We start from the raw sequence: 22,082 nt of genomic DNA on the forward strand, positions 1-22,082 counted from the left end.
TAGTACTAAAAGCTGCACTGTGGCCATATCCGGTCAGAGGAAACCCAAGTCACAGAACTTTAGTGTGCTGTATACTTCTGTTTTATTTTTTTTATACAGAAAGACTAAAGGATTTATTTCAGGTTTTGGTGGAATGTGTTTGTTAATCTTACCAGCTTTGTCCGCATTTGTGAAATTCAAGGGCAGTTTTTATGAGAAGTAGCCTTGTTCTTTCTTGAAAATTCTTTAGTACATACAGTACAAATAGAAAAACTGCCTTGTCAGATAAAGAAAGAAGAAATTTCTCCTGCAGTCAGTCCCCAAATTCTGTATTTGTTTCTAAAACACTCTGTGACTCTGGAATGAAGCATACTATTTCGGTAATAGGTATTAGTGAATTTGCAAACCTATTTTCATCAGTTAAGAAAAATGCTTCTCTTTGATGTTTTCAGGTCTCTGAGATTTAAGGCCATTTAGCTGATACCTGCAAATGGTGCTTTACTGAAGGTTTTCCCCACAATTCTTGATGACCATCTCAGCTCAGGTGGAAAAGTCCCAAATGTTTTGCAGAATCCCTGAACAAGTACAGAGCTATAATTATTGTTCATGCCTGTGCCTCTGATGCCTGAGAATTAAGTCCATTCATCAAAGGAAACTTGATTTTATGGCAAAAAGAATGCAATAAATATCTTAATATCTTAAATCCATCTTAAAGTATCTTACAATCTACCAGAATTATATTGGCACAATCTGGCTCCAAGCATAAATAAAAAAGAGGTAGTAATAGAGACTTGCCTATCATTATTTGTTTGTTATTGGTTTAACAAGTTTTACAAGTGCAAAACTAATGATCTTAAAAGGCTATAGGTGTCCTAATAGAAATACTTATGTATGTACTATATATATATGGTAGGCATAAATCCTCAGGCTTTTAAAGCCTACATTTGTGGCAACCTTTTTTTATTTTTCTCAGGAAAAAGAAGGCTGGAATTGTCCTAGGCTCCACGATCCAGAAAGACTTTCTCTGTTAAATTTATAGCTTTACATCAAAATGTTTGCTGGTGTTCAGGACCAACTGTAATGATTTCTCTGAACTGCTTTGCCCTGAGTGTGACCTGAGCAAGAGCAGTTGCTTTCAGCTGTTGAAAAGAGCAATCTGAAAGGTTGAGCAGGCCCTTTTCTGCAGCATGTAGATGCCTGATAGGCAGTTCTACATTGGAAAGTGTTGTGGTTTTTCTTGTCAGACATGGAGCTCAGCACCACACAGCTATTTGCTCATTCTCTCCAGGTGGGATGGGAAAGAATCAGAAAGGTAAAAGTAGAAGTATTTGTGGGCTGAGATAAAGAGTCTGCTAGGTAAAGTAAAAACCAGGTGCACAAGCAAAACAAAGCAAGGAATCCATTCACTACTTCCCATCTGCAGGTAAATGTTCACCTGCTCCCAGGAAACAAGGGCATCACACGTGTTACTTTATTGGGAAGACAAACATCACTGTGAATGTTCCCTCCTTCCTCCTTCTTTTCCCCAGTAGTTAGTGTTGAGCACAATGCCATGTTGTATGAAAAGTCCTTCTAGTCAGTTTGAGGCTGTGCCCTTTCCTTGACTTCCTGTTTCCCCCAGCTTTCTCTGTGGTAGGTCAGCATGAGAAGTAGAGAAGTCCTTGGCTCTCTGTGTAAGCACTACTCTGCAACAACTAAACATCAGTGTGCTATCACCACTGTTTTCACCAAAAACCCAAAATACAGCATCATACAAACAATTAACTTTATCCCGCCCAAAACCGTGACAGAAAGCAACTATAATTTTGGGGAGTTAGTAGAGGATGGTGGGCTGCTGCTTGATTTTTATTTTTATTTTTATTTTTTTTTCCAAAATATTCACTGGAGTATCTTGCTGTGTGTTTGGCTGCAGCCTTAGTGTGCGTGTGTGTTTGAATGTCTTTGGGAAATGTGGCCTGACACATTATTTTTCTCTTTGGTGAGTCATGAGGTTTTTGTTTTGTTTTGCTTTGTGTTTTTGAGTTCAGATTATCCTGGCTAATTGTCCAGATGAGAGTTTAAGAGAAAAGCATTTAGAGCTTGATTAGTCAGAAGTCTGTGTGCAATTGGGTATTGCATCATGCAAATGTATGATACCTATTTTGTAAAACTAAGTTGTTTTACATTCTCTTAGCAAGTCATATCTATTATTTCTTACACACACTGTCCTGATCTTTGTTTCCGTCAAAAATAGATCAGATATGCACATAACTGCTTATTGTATGAGTGTTTATGTTCTAGCTGTCTGTAATTGTCTTGTTCATTGTAATTGCTTCTCTCTTTCAGGACCTACACCTAAGTGGACCCTACTGACCTGTGAACAACGAGGAATAACAGTGAAAAGAAGTGTGAGAAACACACAAAGAAAAAGGAAGTGGAGGCACTTTCATTGGGACTTCTTTCCTGCCCTTTATTACTAATACTGAATGGAAAAGAGAGATTTATGTGCCTTTATTCCCCCAGCCTCAGGGATGGGTGTATTATAAATACGGTGTGTGCAGTTGGAAGAATAGACTGAATCATGAATCTTCAGGCTCAGCAAAAGTCTTCAACCAAAAGGACTGGGAAACGAATGACTTATTTTAATGAGCAAGATATCTCTGTGTCATCAAAAGAGCCACAGCAGCAGCTTAAAGAAGGACAGTATTATGGTCATGGAGGGAATATTCCAGCCTCCCAAACTATGGAGATTCCTCACACAGCAGGATTAACAAGTGCCCCCAGCAATGTTGCTTTGATGAACTCAGTTTACAGTCAAGATAGGGGAGAATCAATGATGATGTCCCAGCCAGTAACAGCTGTCAAATGGCAGAATTCTCTAATGGGAAACAGGTTGCCAGAGAGAGGTGATGCCCACTGGCAATCTCCATCTGCAATGTGGAACCACAGTATGGTTTTTGGAAGCAATCCCAAAGGACCCCACACCAATGCAGGTGCCCCAGGCTTCTATGGTCACCCAGAAGCCCTTAAAAGAAATCAAGAGAAAGGTGTATTTGTGTCTCAGATGGATTTGTATGAAGATGCAGTTCAACAAATGATGTCCCAGAAGGCTCAGCTGGAGCAGCAAGCTCTAGTTAGACAGCAAGCACAAATGAATTCCTTTCATCAGATGCAGAAACAGCAGCAGCAGAATCAAAGTCTGCCATTACAGCCTTTTCAGCTTGCATTTGGTCACCAAGGCCAGAAGCAAGGACTTCCTGAATTATTGCATGTCTTTCAAGAAGCTCCAGCTTCTTCCACTCCAGCATTTACTGCTCAACAAAAACAGCAAGCTCTTCCTCAGCTACAACTGTTTGAAAATTTCTATCCTCAGCAGCAGCAACAGGCTGCCACACAAGCTTTTGGTCTACAGCAAACTACTTCCATAGCACAGCCTCATGTTGCAGCTGCAGCACCTCAGCATCACATGATGGCACACCAGTTTCAGCAAACGGAGAGGAACCAGGAACTATTCAAGGCTCTAACAGAGCAGAACCAACAGACTGTTCTACCTCAGACCCAGATTCCTTTTCCAAGAAGATCACGGAGACTCTCCAAAGAAGGCGTCCTGATGACATCTACTGGAGAAGTGTTGGCTTCCAAGCAGGCAGAAGAACAATCCGGCAATTTATTTCTCCATCACTGGCAAGCGCATCAGCAAGAGGTCCCGGTACAGCAGCCACTTGAGTCACTGACCCATACCAAAAGCAGCTATTCACATCCCAAGAGAATGGATCAGGGGCAGAAGGATGTCCTGGCCAACAGTGAACCATGCCAGGTAGAAACAGACGGGCACACCATCGCTCAGAATGGCAGAGATGCAGAGAAACAGACATTAGCAGCAGAAGAAAACACTTCAAGAACTAATGACTTTCAGGGTGTTAGAGGTGGTGTAATACAGAGTACGAGAAGGAGACGGCGTGTTTCTCAAGAAGCCAATTTGCTAACTTTGGCCCAAAAAGCCGTTGAGCTGGCTTCTCTTCAGAATGTCAAGGTAAGGCATACGTCCTAGCCAGTGTAGTATGAGGACTGTTTTAGACAACAAAAGAGGGCTGAAATGCAAAGGAATTTATGTACTATGCAGAATCGTATTGTCTCTTCATGCAAGAAGCGCTGTAGTGCAGTAGGGGCAGCTCTGTAGTCATAAGGGCAGTTATACTTCACTAATACTGAATGAGATTTTAGTTCAGTACTTCAAAAAACAAATGTTTTCTGCTTAGGCTTCAAGCTGATCAGGAATTTAGAGTGACAAATATAAACAATTCACATATCTTTTGACCATTTTTCTCCTCTTAAGTTATGTCTACTGCTTACCTACTATTTTTCAGTTATAGAAGTTGAGGTGTTTCTAAATTGTGCTATCTAAAATTACGTAATGCTACTTGCTTGTTCAGTATTTCCCATATATTAAAAGCCTAAGGAAGCCTAATTTCCTTAAAGAAGTTGTGCTGCTTATAAAATCTTTTTTTTCCTCTGAGAATGTCCAGCAGCAGCTGCTCAGATTGATAATCTGAGGACAAACTCTGCATGTAGACTTTCTGTAGGAGTTGAACAGGTAAGAAATTGTATTGAGTGACAAGGTAATTCTCTACTACTATCCTTTTAGTGTCCCATCAGTCTAACAGTCACTGGAACGTATACAGTTTGGCAAGATGGCAAGGCTCAAAATTAGCAGGAGAGACAAGTGGTAGCATTTTTGTTGTTTGTTTATGAGGTGTGCTTTGTAGTTGTCTTTTGGGTGTGGTTAGACTAATCTTTCAACGAGTGCCTCTTATGAGAAGCTAAGATACACTTTTTTTCTGTGGAAGCTTTGTTGCTAGGGAGTGATGAAGTACAACTGTTAGAGCATAAACTACTTTTACCTACAGGTTTGCTGCTCAAGTTGCTGACCAATCAGATAACAAAAGGAAGGAAAGTTTTTGCCCTTCTGTTGGTATTTTTTTTTTTTCCTAGTCTGCCTGTGGCTGTTTTTTCCCAGTCTTTTCCTTAGAGGGATATGCTTCTTGAGTAAAAGAATGGGGTAAGAAACAGTGAAAAAAGTAACCATCACCTAGTCCATCTTGTACAGCAACCAGTGGCTGTCACTGTCATGAATCCTCTTTCTCTCACACGGGTTGAAGGTGTTTACCAGCAGATTTGGTACAAACTGCAGTCTGATCAACACAGTGGCAAGAGAAAACTCACTAAGCAGCTGGGAAAATGGCCTGACAGGTGAAACAAGAAGTTACTCGCTTGAGGGCTTGTCTGCTTGCGTTTCAATTTATAATGCAAAGACCAGAGAAAACACTTTGACAAATGCTCATTCGTTCTTTGTAGCAACAAGCAGCTTGTTTACTTCCATGGAGGCACTAGCTGAAGAGCTTTTTGTGTTTGGATCTCTTCAGGCTTCCAGGATGAGGTTTGGAAGGAGGTTAAAATTCTTACCCTCTGTCTGATAAACTTTGTCTCTAAGGAGGTTGGATATCACATGAGAGAAAAAGAAAACATTTTGAAGAGAGTTGTCTTCTCTTACCAGTGTCTTTCTGATAGAAACAACCAAGAAGCCTTCCCTAGTACAGATTATGCAAAGAGCATATGATTGGGCTATAGAATTAAATCATTGATAAAAGAAGATATATTCATAATTTCAATCAGTTGTTTGAACATTGCAGTGTAGTAGGTGTATGTGAAAACATTATTTTAGACAGCAGTATTGAAATATATGTGCAGTGTCATAAATGATGCTTTGCATCAGATCTGCCCATCTACTCTGTCTGCCTTTTTAAGATATTTTTTTGCTGCTTACAGATTGCAGTGAAATCTCAACTCTTAGTATTAGTGTTTCATTTTGAGTGTATCTGCTGTATTTGACATCTTTTAGAGATGACTTGAGGAGTACACATGGTCAATATCAAAATGACTGATGGATTTCTGTGGATCCACTGAAAGGCTCTAGGCCAGTAGTGCATCTGTCAGTATTTATGCAAGAGAAAATGCAACAAGTTGCACTTGTTGGAATTGTCCAGCATCCCTCCTACCACCTCTTCTGTAATAGGGATACTGAACTGGCTGAAAATCACTAGCAATTTGACAAATGATGGGCCTGTCTCTTGTCTGATGATTCCTTTTTGCCTACCTGTGAGCATAATCAAACAGTTTACAAAATTATTTAGTTTTATTCAAATAAATAGTTTGACTCCAAAATCAATTGCATTCCCTCCTAATAAATAATCCATAAGTATGTGAGAAATCTCACTGCTGTGGAGCAAAGCATCTTATTGGAGGCTGTCTGAGCTATGTATATTTATTTCTCAGAGGTGCCTTTTCTTTATCTCTTCTACTGTTCAAGTCTCCTCCCATCCCTTTTCCTTAGAAGAAGTCATCTTTCCCATCTTCAGAGAAGAGAGTGCTTTGCTGGTTACCTCCCAGACATGAAAATAAAGGGAGCACAGTTGACCCATCATAGAGCCAAAGCAATGTGATAGTTTGTGTGTGATTAACTGCCATAATTTCCTCCTTGCAGTCAGGAAAGAAGTTCATGTCTCTTGACCTATGGAGGTCTGTGTGTATGACAGAGGAAGTATCTGAGATTTGTAGACTGGTCAAAACTGGTGCTTCTTCCCATGTCAGTATCACCATTACTTCTTTGTATTGTCATTAGTCTGTCAGGTACCTATGAAGTCTTTACCAGAGTGTTTGTAACAGTGATAGCTATGCAAGGAGGAAAAAAACCACAGTCATCTGGTAAGAATGAGACCTTTGTCAGCAGCGGTGTCAAAAAAACTGTGTTTTCCATCACATTATAGTGTTAAACAGTGCAAGTAGCCAGAGACCACTCTTAATGCTGAGGCACAGATATCTACTGTTGATCTCACTGCTGAAAGAATATTTTGGAGGTATATCCAGTTAGTTAACTAGTCCTCAGTAATAGCGTGATAATCAGCACGGATCTCCTTGATGAATGGAGACCCGTATATAGCAGTATGAACCCATGAGTTGCTTCTTTGGCCAGCTTTTTCCAGTAGATGACTTGTTTATCTCTTTAGAAAGATGTTTCCGTTGGTTTCTCTTTCCTGAAGGTAAGAGGCTACAAAAATTTGCAAGAGCCCCTTAATATCTATAAGTAGTGGTCTTGAGCGCCATATCTGTCAGAATGATGGATGTCCTTCAAATCCAAGGTTGGTAAACTCTTGGGACAGTATGGGTACCAGTCACCATTGTCGAGCGAAGGGAGATCCTCAAAGCTCATGGATTCCTTCTACAGCACAGTCTGTGCCAGTTGATGCCAAATGTGACTAATCAGTTCTATGTTTCATTGTCACGCAATGGAGGATGATACCTCCAGTCTGTGGAGAAGCAGCCAAATTTTGAAACTGCTGGGCTGTTTATGGGATAAAGCATACTGTGCTACTCTAATAAAATATCTTATAGGTAGGAAATCCTAAATCTCTTTTTTCTGATTAGTTTTATTTACTCAGGCTTAGCACCTAGATTTAGGCCTCTTGGAGAGTCCAGAGCTCCAGCTTCAAGCTCTGGCTGATCTGACATCTTGTGATGGTGAGGTTGCACTTCTTTGAATATAAATCTAGTATTGAAGTGGGACTTCATTCTAGTCCTTTTAGCTGTTAGTTTGATTATTTGTGCACCAGCTAAAGCTAGTTCATCCACTCTCCAGTGAAGCCAGCTCTCTTGATCTGTGACAACGCTGAAATGATAGTTTTGAAACCTTACAACAGAATCTTCTTATGCTAAGATTTTTTTATTAGGCTTAGGTATTCATAGTGGCACATGATCTCTCATTGTATGAGAGATAATGTGCCTTAGTTTCCACTTCACAAAGCTGTTCACATGAATTCTTCATTAGATTGTGACTGACAGAGAATGAATTTGCATTCTAATCACTTTCCAAACACAGCATGAAGTTTGAGTGAAGTTCTGAAATGTCTAAAGAAGCATTTTCTACAGCTTCTAGATGATGCTTCTCTGGAGTTTGAGAAGGAGTTTTGCATCCCTGAAGGAAGGTGGTGTTGAAAGTTGTCCTTTTGACATCTGGCTTCCAAGTGAACTGGCAATTACTTTGAAGGAGTGGTCCGAGAATGGAATGAACACGCAGACAGACATTTGAAGGAGTAGAAATCACTTTTCTAAAAGTATCTTAAGTTATTTGGTGCTCCAGTACCCGTGTGTCTGTTCAGTAACTCATCACCCATTCTTACGTCCTTGAAGCTCAGTTTTTTAGAATTTCCATGAGTAAAAGAAAGCAGAGATATGGAAGCTATAACACCAATGCAAAACATGCTGGCTTTTACTTATGCTTTGTTGATTCTACTGACCAAAACTTCTTCCGGAGGTTTGGAAGGCAAATCTCAAAGGCTGCACTTACAGATAAGGAATGCTGCTGTTGAGTAAATTGGAAAAGTACACTAGAAACCTAGCTTATTTTATTTTCTTCTGTTCTTTATGAGAGACTTAAGATTACCAAGTTTCAGTCTTTTCTGGTATAGAGGTCTAACATTCGAAATTAATAATTTGCAGCTTATGGCCATTACTAAAATTGAAGAACCTTTGAGGAAGTTATATAGCAAAGCGTTTGAGACCTGAAGGAATCCTCAACTAATTCTGACAAATGTTGATCGTGATTTTGTCAAGTATTCTTTTCCCTCCAGTAATGCTTTTCAAATCCCTTTCAGCTTGCAAATAGCATTGAGAAGGTTGATATACTGTGCAAGTGAGAGAGCATCTGATTCATTATGCAAGTGCTACAGAACTTTTAAATTATCTGTCTGTCTTCTCAGGAATCAGATACTTCAGAAGAGAAGAAAAGTGTGCTGGTAGCAGCTTCAGGACCTACAGCTGCTAAAAGTGTTGTGGAATTTGCCAGTTCTTCACCAGCTCCCAAAAAAGCCCGGGAGGATAGCAGCCTTGTGCCTCTTATCATTCCTGTATCTGTGCCAGTGAGAAAAATTGACTTGCAAAACCTTGAAAAAGAGAAGTCTGAGGATGGGAAATTCCAGAGAGGCCAAACAAATGATCGAACTCCCTGTGAACGCAAGCCTTCTGTGATAGTCACTCGGAGGCGATCTAATCGTAATACTAACATGGAAACCTCAAATCAGGTATGGGCAGGTGAAGAAACCAAAGAGAACCATAGCTGTTACTTCTAATTATGTATTTTTTACCCGTAAACTTTTCTATTAAAGCAATTTGATCTCATCCTTTGAACTTGGGATGGGACAATGTTTTGTGTTTGTTGTTTTTTGTTTTTTATTTCATAATATTGCCATATATTTGAGGTATCACTGGCTTTTCATTACCTATTGCTCCTACAGTACAGTAAACCAGTGCTCCACTACTGAACAGTAGAGTAAGTAAAGCCAGATGGACAATAACACTGAAAAGAAATATTTTGTCTCCTTGAGAAAATAATTCTTTCTCCATATGTATATAGATAGTAATGAATTGTGAGTAATGTGTATATATCTCCAAGAGTGAATAAAATGGAAACTGAAGATTTATTCTTATGAAATTTAAATCTCTTTCTGAAGTTTTGGACATCAGTACTTTAATGTTCCTGTTCGTTGTATTGGTGGTCAGTGGGTTTTTGTTTTTTAAACTTTTTTATCTGTCCTGTTGAGAAGTATAATGGAGTATTCTGATACCAAAGATAAATGGCAGGCATCGAAGGAGGTTTCTGTGCATTTAAATGCACAACCATTTAAGACAACACAGTGATATTTTCTGCTATTCTCTTATCTCTATTCTAATATCACTTTGTATGTGTGTCAGAGTTCTGCTGTGCTTATATGCGCTCTTTACTAGCTACCATCAGATCGTTATCATCTTTCCAAAGGTTGAATCAGACATATTTGTGATTGTAGTAAAATATAGCTTCATAAATGTTTGGATATAGTGTTGCTACCTAATAGATCCCACGTAGCTCCCTATCATCTTGCGCTTTTTCCCTTTGCTAATTGTTGAGACCCACACCCTCCAGAGGTGCCCTATCAGATTTTGAACTACCGTGGAAGAACATTGTCATATTGCTGAAATTTTTCACGTGATTTAAGGCCTTATAATGAAATTAAATATATAACCTTTTTCTAATAGCATGAACATGCTGTTCCAAAGGATGAAGCAGAGGGCTTTGCCCGGAAACCAAAGCAGCGCCCAAGACCTGAGCCACTCTTCATACCACCAAAAGCTGGCACCTTTATTGCACCACCTGTTTATTCTAATATTACACCGTATCAGAGCCACTTACGGTCACCTGTCCGTCTGGCAGACCATCCTTCTGATAGGAACTTTGAACTACCTCCTTACACTCCTCCACCAATTCTTAGTCCAGTGAGAGAAGGATCTGGGCTATATTTTAATGCTATCCTCTCTTCAAGTGGTCATCCTGTTCCACCTCCAATGACTCCTAAAAGTGCTCACAGAACTCTGCTTAGATCAAGTAAGTTCCACTTTTTCTTTCCCTTCTTTCTTTCTTGGCTAATTTGTGCTTAGCAACTGTGGAGCAATAGAGGGATAATCATGACGTCTGGAGTACGTGAAAATGAGATTTCTTGGTGATCAAGTCTGGGTAGCTAGGATGAAGGGATTGCAGTGCCCCTTCCATCAGTCCATAAATGTTAAGATGCGTTCACAAGTAGTCTCCAACACCCCCTACTGACATTCTCAGGAATGGAAAAATCAGTTCATTTTCTATAATAGCCTGTCATTATCTGGGGCTGAGTAGGCAGTAAGTAGTTATTAGTAAGTTGTAAAAGCTGAATTCTACTGGGACTTACACTTAGATCTTAAACTTCTTTAGCATATGGGTACCTGTTTTGAAATATGGATAGCTCTGACAGATTTATCATCTGTGTGAAGAAAATATCTCGTGAGAAGGTGATGAGTCTGAGCAATTCTTTCTTTGCCTTGCAGACAGTTCAGAGGTTACCCCTCCCGTTCTTTCTGTGGTGGGAGAAGCCACCCCGGTCAGCATTGAACCGTAAGTACTCAGCAGAGTCTTAGCCTGGTAGTAAACATGCTTCTCTTCCCACTCCTAAACCTTTGACCTGCTCCATCTATAGTTGATATATCCTCTTAGAAACATTAAATCTATTCCTATTAGTGGCTCAAAATATAAACGGTCTTTTAAAAAAGCACCTCTGTGCAATAAATAACATTTGGGCAAATGCACTTTTTAATTCTGGTGATTTTACCTACTTTTTAGTATTGGTCAGCAGAGTGAGTTAGGTGAGTCTCTCTTGTTTTGTTATATATACTTATTTGGAAGATCTATAGTTGTTTGAGAGTGGGGAAATAACACTCTTTTAGTGAAAGAATAAAGAAGAATAAGGACAAATGTAGGTAGCTTTCAGATGGGCTCGGCAGATTTCAGGTTATCCCTGTGGCAGGTATTAGCTTCAGCACAAATGTGAACATGGTTTTGTTCCCTTTTAGACCAGCTCAGTCTGAAAGCATGGTAGCCATTTGCATGCAGTGTGGCCAGAACTAATAAGCTTAATTAATCTTTTTAGCTGTTTGTATGCTGGGAAAGCTCAGATATTAAAACCCAGTGGCACTAGGGAACACAGTTTGGAAACAGAGAAACTGGAATTATGATTTTAGGCTTGGTGCCAGTCCTGTTAAACCTGTCAGGAAAAGCAAAGCTGCAAGTGTCTCTGTACAGCTCTTGTAAATTTCAGGAATGTTGTCAGTTAGAATAAATTCCTGTAGAACTGCAGCAAGGTAGTTCCAATTTTGTTTAAACTCTTGCAAAATCTAAGCATAAAGATGTATGGCATGGTGATAGCCGTGTGAAGTAACATTCATGTGGCTCTACATACCCGACTCCTTGCAGTCAGGAATCTCTGCTCTAACTGTAGTGTATCTTGCTAATGTTTGAAATTTAATTTAGACCATCTCCAAATAAATATGTTGTCTTCTACTTCAAAAATTATCCACGTTTTAAAGATTAGCTGTAGCATTTGCTGTCAACTTATAGGACGTTTTTCCCTTTCTCTCTCCTGCCTGTTGGAAGTTCAGGTTTTGTACATTTTTGGCAGCTGGCTGTCCTGAGCTGATTGGAACCTATTGCAATTGCAAATAAACTCAGGTTATTCTTGTCACCTTCACAAATTCCCTCTGGGCCCAGGGTCTGGCTCCAGAACAACTCAAGCAGATAATCACTACTTCTTTGCTCCTGTATCTTGTATCTCACCAACAGCAGTTCAAATTCATAAACAAGCACACCTTTCATTTTGGTTTGTTTTTAATTAGTTTTGACAATAGCTTAACTCATTGTTTTGTTGCTGGTTGAAGTGAACCTCTTCTAGAACAAATATTTTTGTTTTCTCAGTAGATCTTGATCACCATTGCATGATGTTACCAAGTTTTGCTGTTGCCTCCAATGGTTTAAATTGCTGAAGTTAATGACATACTATTGGCTGTGGATTAAGTTGTGGATGAAATGTTTCAAATTTGTTACTATAAAATTCAAATCATGGTGACTTTTAAATTCCTTTTGACAAAAGAAAATGAACTTGCATTAGTGTGCAAAGAGCTGTCTTGTTATCTTAAGACAGAGAATAGATGTTTAGGCAGATTAGAGAACTTTACATTTTAAAATCACAAGGTAGTGTCACTTTGTGTTGTCAAAGTAATTCATTTACTACTTCACTGCTAATTATGCAGTGGTGTTGTGGTCTGTTGTGTAGACGTATCTTCTTTCTTTATAGAAAGGATGGCAGGAAACATTTTTAAAATTATTTTTTGTTTTTAAGAGAAAAAAAAAGTACAATTTGATGCCTTGGTTTGTATTCTTGATTCTGTTAAAAGCTGATTGTGACTTATGATTGCCACATATTGTTCTTAATTGCTTGCTTTGTCAGACCTTCTGCTAATGCTTCTTAAAAGGTTATTTGATTGCAGAGATTTGGAATAGGAAATGTACTAATGAAGCTTAATTCTTCTGCTTGGGAAATAGATGAATAGGCAGCTGGTGTCACAGATCTGCATGTCGTAAGAGTCTTGAAGTTCAGTTCCTTTCAAGTCTTCCTTGTAGTCACTCCTCAGCTAGCCTCAGTTCTGAATGACGCCACATGTAATTGTACCACAGGATGTCCCAGCAGCATTGATTACGGGCAGTAGTTTTGCTGTACTGAAATCTAGGCTTTCATGTTAAAGGAGTCATGGAATAACTTAGCTGCAGCGGATCTTGGGAGGTCACTTGGTCCAAGCCCCTACTTGGAGCAGGCCAGGTTAGTTCAGATTATGTAAGTAACTGATCAGCTTTTGTGGTGGAAATCTGGTTTTCTTTGCAGGTGCAATACTTGCAATACTTGTAGGCTCTTACTGCATAGGGACACAATAAATCTACGTTTGGTTTTAGGATAAAAGGTCATTTCTGAGATATCCCTCCTAGCTCACGTTCTTTTCTTCTGGTTCTTCAGCCACTACTTTTCCTCTCACAAATGAGGCCAGAAGAGCCTCATTTGTGCCTGGGGACACAAAATCTACCATATTTCCCTAAGTGTTAACAGACTTCTTATGTTTCCACTTGACAGCAAAGTCAGTTGCTTGTAGTTATCCCTTCTAGGGTGGGTCAGTAACCATACCTTTTCTTCCACTGTAAAACTGCATGCCATACTAATAAGTGAGACTAATTACAGTGAGCAGAATATTCCATACGGATATCATTTTGCAGTCCATTAGTGTGCTGAAATGAGAATGTATCAATGTTTTTTGTTTTGCTTTTTTTTCCCTTTAGCGAGGTTTTCTCAATCTTGCATGAAATCTCTTGCTTTTTGTTTTTCTCTCGTGCTGCATCTGACCAACAACATAATCAGTCAATATCACGTTTTTCAACAAAATAATCAAAAAAGGTGAAAGTAGATATTCAAGAAAGGTGAATAAGTGGAAAACTATAGTTTTAATAGGTTTCTATACCTGCAAAACACTCAAAACCAAACTGAGTTCTTCTTAGGGTTCTTTATTCTCCACACAGCTTCCACCTTCAGTATATATGAAATTGAATTACTTTTCAGAAGCAGTATCTATTCTGTTGAATCTGTTTTCTAGACACCCTGAAATACTTAACTGTGGGCATTACAGGTGGGATGTTTACAGCTGCCTTTGTTATCCCCAGCCCATGCCATGCCGCTAGACAACATCCCTAGCACTTTATTTTTGACTGGAGCTAGAGATTGTGTTTTGGGGAAAATGACAGGCAGTATATGATGTTCTGCATAAAGCTCCTCTGTTACATCAGTTATACCTGAATGTTATCACACCATCACCTACTGCCAAGGAAGTTTTCTGAGCAGTTATTAGGAGATCCTACTTTAAGTGCAGTTCCAACTACTGTTGATCAATAAGACAATGGAAACTGACAGTGAATATAAAACCTCTTATCTTCTCAGTTGTAATGCACAATACCTGAAAGCTATTCTTGCTATATGACAGAGCCTGCTGCATTTTGGTTTCTACGTAATTGGCATTTTTACCAGAGATGAGACTGTTTGGATATTGTAGAAATTACCTGACTGTGACTTATCTTTTCTGCAGGCGTATAAATGTAGGAACTCGCTTTCAAGCAGAAATCCCTTCACTCCAAGACAGATCTCTAGCAGCAGCTGATGAACATAAAGCAGAGCTGGTGTGGCAGCCATGGGATGACCTGGAAACCAACAGAGTCACCCAACAGAATGGTAAGAATGTGGAAGGCTGGTACATAGGGCTGAGTGCCATAGCTGAGGTAGAGTTAACTACATGTCTACTGTAGGCATAACTTCAAATAGATCTGCCAGTTATCATGGCATACATAAGTGGTCTTGAAAGCAATCTTAGGAGTAAAACTTATTTTTCTGGATTGTGTGTGGGGGCTGGGAGGTTGATAGGCATTTTATTTATCTATTGAGATAAAGTGAGACCATTGTTACCTGTCAAAGAGAGACTTGCATTCAATGAAACTTCCTCGTCAAGCGTAGTCAACTTTTAAACAGATGCTCTAGACATAATAGTATTTGGGAAAATCAAGTTGTAGACATCAAACAGGAGGAATCAGGAGCTGTGTCCGCTAGTTAGCAGGCTGAGTAACTGTCTGCTTTTGGTGCACACAGGCTGTGGCATGTATAGATACTGAAGAGGGAGTGTGGGTGGTCTTTAGAAGAAGAATTTTTTCTTAAAAAGAAAAAACGGTGTTACGAAATGAAAACTTGGTATGGATGATAGAATAGAGGAGGGATTAAAAAAAATCTGAGGTGAAGGGAGATTGGAAGACATTACAGGACATAAGAGTTGGTAAAACAAAAACAAAACTCCATATGTAATTAGTGCTGCTTATGGCACTCTGCTTTGTGACTTTGCAGTCTAATTAATTCCTTTGTCCAAATCTGACCCAAATAAATTTGCAAGGTCATTCATCATTTTGGTTTTATCTTCTGTTATGTCTAATCCTGCTTCAAAAAATCTGATTAGTCATGTGAATTCTCTAGGAAACTCTAAAAACTCTTCTTATCTGAATTTGTTTGCTATCTCTTTGTGAATAGTGGAAAGCCTGCTAGCTGCTGCCTGCTCAAGCATTTTTCCTGGAGGTGGAACCAACCAGGAGCTGGCACTGCATTTCTTACACGAAGAAAAGGGAAGCATTCTGGTGAGTCTTTCCACCTTTTTGCCTTGATGTGGTGAAAGATTTTAACGAAGGCCAGGTGAGCTGTTATTTGACAAATGGAAACCTCTTGAAGACTCTGTCCTTTGCTTCTAGTTCACATTGCTTAGCATCTCTTGGAGATGCTGCTGTCCCTAAAATGTTCTTCCTGATGTACACTACCATCTTCATTCCCTATTGTTCGTATTTCAAGCTTCAAACTTTTGACTTTTTAACAGAGTGTCAATTTAGTAGACTGAGTAAGATGAGACTGCCTAACGAATTTTAAACTTTGTCTTAAATGTAAGTGGAGATGCTTACCGCTTGTCATTGGCATCCAGAATTTAGTGGACAGTTCTATGGTAACTGTTGAGTCATGGCCTGAACCACTGATTGAGCACCTGGGGAAAGGACCCAGTCAGCCCTGGGAGCACAGGTGAAGGCAATTCAGCTGTGTGACCGGAAGGGGTGGAGCCTGGCTGCACCTCTCTGAGACCCCATTTAAGGGCTGAGTGCCAGCGGGGAAGGATCTCTGGTTGGAGATCCCTCCATTATGGAGTTTCTATTGTGAGCATAGATTCTCAGAGGTGGGTGAACACTTTTTTTCGTAACGCCTTTCTATCGTGCTAGTCCCTTTGTCATTACATCTTTTGTATCACCATTCCATTGCATTGATCTTTCTGAGTGTTGCAACAGTCAAGAATGTGATTTTAAAATTGTTCCAATTCATGTCACAGGTATTAATTGTGATGTAGGAAAAAGAGAAGAACTTCTTTTCAATTAGTTTACCAGAAAGGAGTGGATTGACAATTACCTGATTATTTATTTATTTATTTATTTAAAATTTTTGTGTTGTTTATTTTAGGGAGCTCTGACCAAGCTGCTATTGAAAGGGCCACTACGACCACCTACCCATCCACTGGCAGATTATCACTACACAGGTTTGCTAATGAGAATAACTGTGCTGCCTATATGTCTTAAGGGAATTCTTCCATAGTTTTCTATTCTTCTGGGGCACTCTGTAACATTATGATAACAATTAAAGGCAACGCTTCTCCCTAGTAAATCAGATGATGGCTTGCCTGGAATTTTGCATGTGCAAATCATGACACAATGACACAAACACTTCATCTCTCAGAATATGTGCATCTGTAAATTTGCATATGTGTGTATTTGGTTTCCTTTACTAGGGGAAAAAGGAATCTGATTCCTTATACTAAACCACGGTGAATGCAGAAGAATGATTAGTTCATAAAGGAAAGACTGTGGCAACTTTGGTCACAGCCTCTTTGGCATGGATTTCCATACGATGGGGTTAAGAAGGGGGTATGAGGGAAGTGGTCTGAAGCTTGCTGAAGAAAGCTAGGAGGTGAAGAGCTCAGCCAACTGTTGATACCTGTCGTTGTTCCTGTGAAATGTACATGCCATAAACTGTCTTTTTAGTGTCATACCTAATTAAGAATTGTCAGGCTGTGTGACACTAGTGAAGTTCAGTGATCTAGGGTGACCCTAGCTGCTTGAGAGCTGCATGAGAGATGCAAAGTGGGAGAGAGATGTTTTAGACCTGCTGCCAGAAAGTAAAGAAATTGCATTTATTCATTATTACACATTGCTACTGTAATGCTGTTGCTTTGGCATATCTATAAGGGAGGAGGAGATTCTGGAATGTTTGTTATTGGAGGCAGGTATGATAGAATACTGACATATTTAGGATGTTATAAATTGTCAGAGTACAGTTTGCTGCTACATCTCATCTGCTATTGTGGATTTCTGCTGAAAGAGAAGTTCCTGTTCTCCTCCCCCTACCATTTTTCTTTTATCAAATGTAATGACTGGGCCATCACAGAGTGTGTCTGTTAAGCTTGCTGTTTTGTTGGAAAATATTGTAGTTCTTCTAATTAGCTGGTTTTAGCGAGCTGAACTGAGTTAACCTGGAGGGATGAGTACTAGATCTAAAATGAAGTGATGAGAGAAGGGCCAAAGCGAAACAGTAAGGGATGGGTTAACACCAGCCTGTAGTTAAGTAGGATTAGGTGCAAAGTGAGACTGTACCCTTCTATGTGTGCATTCCTTTTATTTAAAGGGAATTTTAAGAAAAAGTACATAGAGTTAACATTTGAAATTGCAAGGACTTAGTAGCAACATTTTTATCTACAGGATCAGACAGTTGGAAAGTTGCTGAAAAGAAGCTTTTCAACAAAGGCATTGCAATCTACAAGAAGGATTTTTTCTTAGTCCAAAAGCTGGTGAGTCTTTTAGTGCTGCTGTTTTTTAATGGCAATGATATCTTCTAATGTTTGAACATTTAATACACGAGATTAAATCCTGATTTTTTTTTTTTTCTGAAACCTCAGTATTAAGCACTCAGAAGATTTTGTAGAAATATTATAATCCAGCACAGCACAATCTCACCAGAGATGGCTAGAACAACAGTGGTTGGATTGGGTTGGCTTTTTTTTTTTTTTTTTGCTGTTGTTGTTTACTCAACCCTTGTACTTTCTGCATTGCTTCCATTAGTCCACACAGTGCAGATATTGCTTCCACGGGGCATATTTATAGAGTGCTGGTAATGTTCCAGTACAGCTTAAAGGGCTTGCTTATAAAACTAAATAGAAACACATCCTTGTTGCTGATGAAAAGGACAAAAGAAGGATACGTGAATGATGCATCCTTTTGTGCTGTTTGCTGTTACACTGATATTTAAAATGATCGTTTGTATGTGCTTTCCATGAGATGTGACACCTCAGTGGGAGGAAAGCACTTGAAGGACTGAGAGCATAGAACTGGGAGCTGCATTTGTTTTCTCTGAATAAAACATCCAAAATGCATTTAAGTTGTAAAAGCCCAGAAATTAAGAATATACTTCCAAACTTTCAAAATAGTCCCTGATAGAGAATACGTAGATGGTCATAGATCTGTACTGATAATCGTCTATTGCTACATGTGTATGAAATGCATGTGGCCAAAATGGGAAAGTGCTGCAAACCTTCCTTTCCATTTTTGGAACGGTATTCTGCTCTGGTCTTCTCTGAAGTGCTGCTGTAAAATAAAACTCCCATAAAACTGAAAGGCTGCTCTCAAGCCTGACAGCTTAATTGGAATGTTTCAGAGGCTAAGAAGTGCAATAAACAAAGTGCCAGGTTCCGTCACCTTTACATTGGCCAGCTTTTCTTTGGGAAGCTGGTCTTGCATTCCTCAAAACGAATAGCATTGGTGGTAAGGAATGAGCTGTAGGCTGGGGTGGGCAGACAGAAGAAGAGAACATGGGAAACAAGGGTTTAAGAGCAGTTGTAGTGGGATTAAGACACAAACTGTATTTATTGCACCCTTAGTGATTGTTTATAAGCCTTCTTAAAATCATGTAATCTATTGTACTTTTATGTTTTCCAAACACCAGATAAAAACCAAGACAGTGGCTCAGTGTGTGGAATTCTACTACACATATAAGAAACAAGTGAAAATTGGTCGGAATGGGACCTTAATTTTTGGGGACATAGATGTTGCTCATGAAAAGTCTGTGCGAGATGAAGCTGAAGTTGACATCAAGGTAATTTCTTAAATTTCTCTCCTCTCTCTTGGGCTATGGCGCTAAGTTTGATTTTGTGTGCTGTCTTGTTTGGTAGTAGAATCAGGACCAAAAACAGGCTGGCCAGTGCAGAGTTCAGACTTATAAGCTTATAAGGTTATATGTCCTGTGTCACGTAATGACATTTACTTGCAGACACCAAGGTTAACAGTTCCTTTATCTTCTGGTAAAGAGTTCCCACAGGTTTGCACGTGCTCTTCCTCTCAGAAGGGACTTTTTCAGTGAAGAACAGGGGCACTTGGAAGATGAAGAAGAGGAGGAAGAGGAGGCAGAGGAAGGGTTTGATAACAGAAAGAAGAGCACGCTCCTTCTCAAAGATGAGCAGACACTACAAGATGATTTAATAGTAAGTGCTGCATTGTGCATGTTGTGCTTTTTATACTACCTTCACTCTGCAAGTAGTTTAGAAAATAAGAGGTCAACAGTTCAAGGTTTAAAAGTCTCTGCCTTCTTCCAGAACAAGTGCTGGGCTGAGGTAGTTTAGAGTGTTGCTGGTAACAAGACTGTGTGCCATTCTGGAAGAACTGAGGGAAACCCAAGTTAATTATTTATAGTTGATGTATACATAGGACCACAGTGAGAAGTGGGTTTTGGTTTGTTTGCCTTACATTTCCCTCTCTCCAAAGGCCAATGATGCCAATATAAGGAGTCGAGAGGCAACTGTTACAGGCAGAATTGGAAGAAGGCCGAGGGAGACAACCATGAAGCCTCGAAAGCTTATTCCTGCTCCTGTGCAGAGAAGGCGGCGAAAACACAAGATAAAATCAGATGTTACCAGTAAAATCCAGAACACAGAAAACACATTTCCATGTAAAAAGTGTGGCAGGTAAGAGAACTTAGCTTCCAGCAGTAGTCGTGGAATTACAGTAGGGCAGGCTGGAGAGACTGGCAATAATTTTAATGAACCCTACTTAATCTTGCAAATAAGGGGTTTTTATGGTGTTTTTTTGTTTGTTTTTAACAATTTATGGCTTTGAGATGTCTTTCATACCAGAGGTATATTGATATTAAGATACTTCTACTTGGCTAATTACCTTCTGGCCATTCTTCAAATAGCATGAGACACTGCCTGCATTGCAGTGGTGTGTAGTATTTGGATGGCAAGAAAATGAGATCTCCATCTAGTTGTATCACAAGGGCTGTTAACAAATTGCTGCTATGTCTGGGACTTAGCTGATCCTGAAAAGGTATATTGTTGCTGTGTCCTCAGAGAGCACACTGTACTGGAAAGGTTAGAGCTGTTAGAAGGCAGATGGGTAAGACTTGACCCTGGCTGCTGACAGAGAAGGAGCAGGCAAGAGTTCGTAAACCTGTCTTGTGACATTAGATGTCAATTCAAAATAGTTAATGGTGAGCAATAGAGGGATAGATCATGGTAGCGCAGAATTGGGAGGAAAAAGCTCAAATGTTTCCAGTTGTGTGCACAAGTGTCTGGAATGGCAACTGACCGTTGACTTCCATGTTTATTGTTTTTTTTTGTGGTGTAGGGGGAATGGCTAAAAAGTGGGGCCCTGTTGTGTTAAGCAGCCACACGTGCGTTTCAGATGCCAGTGTTGCCTCTGAATTTAGAAAATATATTAAGAAACAAAGCAAGTATCTCAAGGATGCTCAGGATCTTCTGCTAATACTTCAACCAGTGCACTGGCACATGCTGAGGCAGAAGTGGTGTTTGCTGTACATGTTTTCTTGCAGTACCAACACGCTAAAGCTCACAAACTTGAGGGTATAGCTATGGAAAGCTCTTTCAGTGAATTAATGGAGGAGAAAGCTGTAAGTGAGACCTATGCTAATGCACCTATATTTCCTCAGGGTGTTCTACAAGGTGAAGAGCCGCAGTGCTCACATGAAGAGCCACGCAGAGCAGGAGAAGAAGGCAGCTGCACTGAAGCAGCAAGAGAGAGAGGCGGCAGCAGCAGCAGAGGCGGCGGCGGCAGCAGCCCACAGCCAGGCCCAGCAGGAAGAGAGCAGTGAGAGTGGGGAAAGCAGCAGTGGAAGCAGCAGTGGGAGCTCGGATGAAGATGGAGAAATATAGCAGTGAGCTAGAAATGGAGGGAGTAGCAAGGCTGGACCTATCACCCTCTCAGCGGTTTCACATTTTTTTGCTTGCGCTTTTCTGACCTGAACCATCAGGTCTCAGTTTCAGTGCTGCAGCCTCCTTGTGCCACACGTTCCACTTGACCTTGCCAGTACTGACCAAACCAGAGTGGCAGACAAGAAGATTTTTTTTCAGCTTGGATTTAAAAAAAAAAAAAAAAAAAAAAAAATTTCTATTCTATTTATCATATCTGAGGTACACAATTAAGCAACGTCACCTGCAGTGGAAGTAAGTTCTCTTGGGTCATTATGACCTCTCTTCTTGTTCTTGTCAGAAATTATGATAACAAGATTCTTGGTTATAATGGTTTCCAGACCAGAGTTAGAAAATGGTGCTCTGCTCTGTGGTGACTGTATCCAGTTACTGTGATACTGGTGATTTCTAGATGCTTTCTTTCTTAGCAAGTTATTCTTCCTGTTACACTTTCCTGCCGTTCTAAGCATTTATTCTGGCTGCCAGCAAGTTTTGTGGAAAGATGGTGTGTGGTTTTGGCCTCTGTTTCACAAAAATGCAAAGTGGGATGAGCAAGATGTGCTTCCTCATTCTGAGAGGAAGTTTTATTTTTCAGCGAACCCTGAGGTGGTTTTCTTTCATGCTATTAAGAACTCAGCAATGGGTGTAAGGTATCCTGAGGGATTTAAGTTGTCACAGGCCTTGTGGGTTTGTCTCCTAGTGGAAAACAAAATAGTTAGCCTTTGATTAACTTCTTGGAAGGTAGTCTGGGTTTCACAAGTGCAATTTGAAATGAAAACTGTTGGGTTTGACTTTGGTTAAAGGGGAGCAAGTTTGTT

At 39.8% G+C, this 22,082-nt stretch overlaps 1 protein-coding gene across 1 annotated transcript; it reads left to right on the plus strand.

Annotated features, from left to right (window-relative positions):
* Positions 1 to 2,539: 2,539 nt before the first annotated feature.
* MIDEAS (mitotic deacetylase associated SANT domain protein) lies at positions 2,540 to 21,228 on the plus strand (the record flags this gene model as incomplete). Its single annotated transcript, XM_079537076.1, has 12 exons — positions 2,540 to 3,991; positions 8,772 to 9,092; positions 10,084 to 10,429; positions 10,903 to 10,969; positions 14,530 to 14,672; positions 15,513 to 15,616; positions 16,476 to 16,551; positions 17,768 to 17,856; positions 19,008 to 19,157; positions 19,369 to 19,542; positions 19,823 to 20,022; positions 21,006 to 21,228. The coding sequence occupies 12 exons, from the start codon at positions 2,540 to 2,542 to the stop codon at positions 21,226 to 21,228; spliced, it is 3,345 nt and encodes a 1,114-aa protein (XP_079393202.1).
* Between the last annotated feature and the right edge of the window lie 854 nt (positions 21,229 to 22,082).

Source organism: Tetrao urogallus (genome assembly GCF_951394365.1).
Source record: "Tetrao urogallus genome assembly, chromosome: 6".
In the NCBI taxonomy this organism is placed as follows: Eukaryota; Metazoa; Chordata; class Aves; order Galliformes; family Phasianidae; genus Tetrao; species Tetrao urogallus.